The sequence below is a fragment of the Saimiri boliviensis genome, chromosome 1 (genome assembly GCF_048565385.1).
Source record: "Saimiri boliviensis isolate mSaiBol1 chromosome 1, mSaiBol1.pri, whole genome shotgun sequence".
NCBI classification, from domain to species: domain Eukaryota; kingdom Metazoa; phylum Chordata; class Mammalia; order Primates; family Cebidae; genus Saimiri; species Saimiri boliviensis.
In genome coordinates, this window is record NC_133449.1 from 253,846,595 (window position 1) to 253,852,594 (window position 6,000).

Below are 6,000 nucleotides of genomic sequence, written 5' to 3' on the forward strand. Positions count from 1 at the left end.
TAGGTGCCATGAAGTACCTAGTAAACAAAGAAAGAAAGAAAGAAAGAAAGAAAGAAAAATGTGGTGGTTGTGTCCTCAAAAAGCTTGTGACTTCACTGCTGATATATTGGTCCATGTGCTAAAACCTCCTCACTTGCAAAGATGTGTGTATACGAAATAGAGTCAGCATATAGGTTGTAATGCTTAGGTAACCAACAATCCAAACACCTTTGTGGCTTACAGTGAAGGTTTATTTTTCACTCAATTTATATTTTACAAAATCTTGCAACAAGAATCATTTTCCGCTTTGCACTATGTAGTCTACATCCCAAGATCTGGGCTAAAAGAGCAGATCCCATCTGAAGTATGCCTACTTCACATCAGAGGGAAAAGCAATATGACAAAACACAGGACAGCTCTCAAAGCTTCTGTCTGACATGATATATCATTTCCACTAACATTTCACTGGATAAAGCAAGTCAATGGGCCAATGGTTTCTGGATATGTAATCCTGTTAGAGATAATGGTAATGAATACTTTAAGCAATAATACCATCTATCACAGTAGTTATGACCACGATTAAAGAAACGAAAAATATTCAGGCTATTTGAACCAATAATAAAATTACCACTTATATAGTCTGGCTTACGTGCCAGACATTAAATATTAAATATTAAAATACTTCATTTTCCGGCTGGGTGCAGTGGCTCATGCCTGTAATCCCAACACTTTGGGAGGCCGAGGCAGGTGGATCACTTGAGGCCTGGTGTTCGAGACCAGTGTGAAATCCTGTCTGTACTAAAAATACAAAACTTAGCTGGATGCGGTAGTAGGTGGACTACAGTCCCAGCTACTTGTGAGGCTAAGGCAGGAGGATAACCTGAGCCTAGAAGGTGGAGGTTGCAGAAAGCCAAGATTGTACCACTGAACTGCAGCCTGAGCAACAGAATGACAGAATGAGACTATCTCAAATAATAATAATAATACTTTTTCTAACAAAAATTCAACAAAGATGCCTGCTACTGACAAAAACTAAGCATGGGCATTTGGAAAGATTAAAAGAAACAGAACAATAAACCTATTAGAAAGCATATTAGAAACCTTTCAAGCTCTCAAAATTTGGCTTGGATGCGTTACAAAGATAGCAAAAGTAGCTGTCCCTTGGAGAGGAATTTGTTTATTCAGTTTATCTGATGTAGAAGTGAACCTATTGGTCTTAAGTGTCCTAAATTTGGGCTGAGCCTATTTCCTAGCAAGGTATTAACATACACAAAATTCTTGTCAACCTTAAGGACTGCTACTAATTGGAGGTCCCAAGTCAATTCCCCAATGAATTGAAGACTCAATTTCATGCTAGTTTATTTAATGCTGAAAAAAGACATACAGCAACAGAACAAAGACACAGATAAGGGCATAAATAGGCCCCACAAACAGTTCCCATACACTCAGTCCCCACCAGTGATTAATTAACATCCTCTGGTGATTTAACACCCTAAAGACTTGTTTGAGGAAAACACAAGACCTAGTAAATATTGAGCAGTGAAGATACAGCACTAGGTGAGATAAGCATACATGAACACAAATAAAAGAATAAATAACATCCCTGCATCAAATATATTAAATGCTGCTATTTTGAAATAGAGTGCCATTTCATCTGGCTGATAAATCCATTTTGAATATGTTTACCCTGGAAAAATCCTTAGGAAAGTCAGGGAAAGTAAGGATAAATGTAGACAATGTAGGGCCAGGTGCAGTGGCTTGTGCCTGCAATCCCAGCCCTTTGGGAGGCCAAGGTGGGTGGATCGCCTGAGGTCGGGAGTTCAAGACCAGACTGGCTAACATGTTGAAATCCCATTTCTACTAAAAATACAAAACTTAGCTGGGCGTGGTGGGGGTTGCCTGTAATCCTAGCTACTCGGGAGGCTGAGGTGGGAGAGCTGCTTTAACCTGGGAGGCGGAGGTTGCAGTGAGCTGAGATTGCGCCTTTACACTCTAGACTGGGTGACAAGAGCGAAACTGCATTTCAAAAAAAAGTAGACAATTTAACCTGTTTTTTCCTTCCTCACATTCAGTACAAGGAAATGAGAAGCACATGAAAACTGAGAACAACTCTTAAGCACAAGCTCAATGAGTAACTAGATCAGCTGAATCACCCAAATAAATTTTTTCTTCCTCTTGTGTGTATATGTTGTTGCATTATTTTTGCTTTTTACTGATGATATACTATAACTGAATTCATATGTGACTGTAGCAGCTAACTGCATCCTTCCTTTTCTTCAGTTCCCTACTCCACTCCTTACCTTACTGATTCCACTTCCCATATTTTATTCAAGTGATCTGAAATATTACATGATTTGCAAATGTTTTTCTAAGCACAATAAAATGAATTTTAGACGTAGATTTCCCCATTAATTCGTTCTTTCTACTCACCTTTTTCAGATCCTCATTACTATCAAATCATAATGGGAAAAGAATGCTTAAGGAGACAGTATGTAACGGAGAGGTCTAAAAATTTCCATCAAATTAAGATGAACATGGCACGGTCTTGGGGTAAAAATGTGGCACAGAAAACAAATAAATGTGTTAATTTGTATTTTAAAAATGACTTCCTTTGCTGTTATGCTTTTTAAAGTTTTTTAAAATTTTATGATTATACAATTTATTTTCAAATCTCAAGCAAAAACTCTTAAGTTTGGATGTGCAGTAATAATTATCATCAGAGTTCTCAAAATCTAATGTCATCTTAACTTCAATTACTATAATTGCTGGCAAAATGGCTGTGACTTAAACTTAGAGCCACGTTTTGCTTAGCCATAAACCAGTGGCCCCTTCAAGCTTGTTTTCAGTTCTGGGGCTACCATGAGTACCTTATTATCTGGGAATGCACAATTAATCCCTATAATGTGTACGGGGGAATTGGTCACCGCTATATGAGCTCTAAGTTAACCAGTGAAGTATTTTACATTAGAAAAATACTTTCCACATATGGAACACTTAATTACAAACATCATTTGCCTTTTCCCAATCTTAGCACCTTATTTTTGAGTGACTCTATTTTATGTATTTAGTAATCGTTTTACTAATGCCTTCGAGCCTTTTCATAAGCCACGGACCCTACTGGGACACTCTCTTGTTTCTCACCCAACACCCACTATTTGAAAACCCTTAATAAAATTCATCCTTAAAAATTCTTCCTAATTAACTCATCCTAATTCTCTGCATTCCATTTATATTTATTTAACATTACATCAATTAGCATTCTATTAGAACTTCTTTTCAACTTTTAACCATTTGCATCCCTTCTACCCCCTTCAAATCTCTCCATCCAGTTTTTCCGTTCTTTGTTCCAATGTGTGTATTTATGTATAGTATTAGTACTACAATAAAAAAACTCAAGAAAATTCTAAAAAATAGAAAATGGAAGATTAAGTAATCCAGCAGGAAAAAAAATCATCAGAAAAATGCTTCAAGGAAAAAACAGTAACAACTCAATCAACTGACAAATGAATCTGACAATACTTTGGAAAAGTACTTTAGGTTCTCAAGAATGCAAAGAGCCCTCAGCAACTGAATTCAATCCCTGAATCACTGTGAGGCTTTTACAAAACTGTTGATGTAAAACCTCCGAGCATTACCATCAGCCTTTTAAAACTCACTTGCCAATATTATTAGCAGTGCTATTTTTACCAACACTGAATTCCAAACAAGTTTTCTTCCCAAGCAGACTAATGAACAAAAAAAATCTCCAAATTAAAAGCACTTAAAACCATGTAACGAATACAGTGATTTAACCCTTCTGTAAGGATTGTTGTGGTGGGCAAACAGGTGACAAACGGAAGGGATGCAGAAAGTGGAGACAGAAATCATTGAGACTCCTCCCCTTCTCTGAGGGCTAAGGTTGTTTGCAGCTCCGCAGGCAAACCCTCCCTACAGACCCTCTCCCTCAGCCACATGCTAAAAGCCTCCAGAAAACCACAGGTCCTCCTCCCCAGCCTCGCACTCAGGCCCTCACTCGCCCGGCCAGCGCCGGTGGATAGCAGACAGTCTCTAGTCCACCCGACCCCTCCCGAGAAAAGGGTCAGCAGAGGACGCTTTCCCCGAGGCCTCCTCCGGGACTCAGCCAGCAGGGACTCCGCAAAAATGGAGGGACCGAAGAAGCTTGAAGAAGAAGTGTGACAATTCTGTTACCTGGTCGGAACCTTGGAAACGGAAAGGGCAGCCACAGCCACTGCCCTTTTCCACCACAACGCCTGCTTCAGCGCCACTGACATTGAGACCGCCGCCATCTTGCTGCAGGCAAACACCAGGATGTGAGGACGGATCACCGCAAGGGACTAACTTCCTTCGTTCTCAAGCCAGTGCAATCGCAATGTAGCGAAACTCTGTGGGATTTTCCTTTTAATGCTGGGGCTTAAAAAAGAGGAGAAACGTTTAGTTGAAAGAATTAAGACGAAAAATGTATAGGAAGAAATGCAAAAGTGCATTAAATGTAACTATTACCACCATAAAGTGTAATCTTTACTGGTTGTTAGGACTGGTGTTTTGCAATGATAATGAAAAGACGAAAAGAAGGTGCTTGCAAATTTAAACACCTGCAACTCGTAATTTCTTGAAGAAATTAGAATATTTGGGGCTGAGCCCACTGGAAAAGCCGGAGAGCTTTTTGGGTCCTTAAGAACATAGAGTAGTACTTTTCCAAAGTATTGCCAAATTCACTTTGCAAGATCTCAAGACAGGGTTGTATTCATTTTGATGTTCTGTAGTTGTGATGTTCACATTTTCCAAACGAAGAATCTGGATACATGATCTGACAATGGATTATTTTTTGACATGTAAATTTATACGAAGAATCAATAGAACATAATATTTGCTGTCACTGTTTCCCCCAGTAAATCCTGAATGTGTGTGTGTTCATAATCCATAGACACAAAGAATGATATTAAAGCTCCATGCATGTAAAACAAAAATTATCTTCCAATACACGTGTTGGAAACATGTTTGTATTGCGGACTTCTGACCTTAAAGAACAATGATTAACTGAGTTATATAAAATAAAAAGCAGGTTAGTTTTGGGTTTTGTTTTTTAAGACATTTGTTTAACGAGTTAGTACCTTCCTGCCTTTTTAAGCACATGAAAACATAATCTTCATTTAAATAAATAGGAACAATGGGAGGATGGGCAATGACTTAGTTTGGCATTATGGAGCATTAAAGGAAAATCTAGTACATAAGGGAAAGGGGGAGAGAAGGAGAGAAAAAGTCATACTCGGGGAAAGAGAAATGCACAAGACAAAGGAAGGCAAGGGAGAGATGCCTCAGAGAAAATTTTATTTTAAACTTTTCATTTTGAAATAATTATAGATTTACATGAAGTTACAGAGATAGTACAGAGATGTCTTGTGTACCTGTTTCCTCCATTGATTACATCTCTTATAACTTTAGTACAATATCAAAGTCAGGAAACTGGCATTGATATAAAGTATTTGTATTGTCCTGTGTCATTCTATTACATATTTGTGTAAACACCACCAAGATCAAGATACAGAACTATTCCACCCTCACAAAGATCTCCCTGATGCTACCCTTTTTGGTAACACTTGCCCTCCTAACCCTAGTGATCTCTACACTGTTTCCATTTTTATAATTTTGACATTTTGAGAGGTTATATAAATGGACTCATGCTGTATGTGACCTTCTGAGATTTGCTTCTTTCACTTAGATCCAACCACTTGAGATCCAACCAAGTTGTTGTGTGTATCAATAGTTCATTCCTTTTTATTGCTGAGTAATATTCCATGGTATGGATGTACCACAATTTAACCATTCACCTATTGCAGAACATTTTGGTTGTTTCCCATTTTGGGCTATTACAAATAAAACTGCTGTGAACAATTGAATATGTTTTTATGTCGACAAAAATCTTCATTTCTCTGAGATAAATGCCCAAACGTGCAATTGCCAGGTCATATGATACATGTATGTTTCATTTTTTAAAGAAATTAAGGACTATTTTCCAGAGTA

At 38.0% G+C, this 6,000-nt stretch overlaps 1 protein-coding gene across 2 annotated transcripts in view; it reads right to left on the reverse strand.

Annotated features, from left to right (window-relative positions):
* The window catches only part of NDUFS4 (NADH:ubiquinone oxidoreductase subunit S4), a 113,171-nt gene extending 108,864 nt beyond the window's left edge, over positions 1-4,307 (reverse strand). For both annotated transcript variants that reach the window (XM_039469970.2, XM_003925864.3), the window contains exon 1: positions 4,168-4,307. In XM_039469970.2, the coding sequence (XP_039325904.1) occupies positions 4,168-4,265 (98 nt within the window). In that variant the 5' untranslated portion in view covers positions 4,266-4,307. The remainder of the gene's footprint in view (positions 1-4,167) is intronic.
* Positions 4,308-6,000: the final 1,693 nt, after the last annotated feature.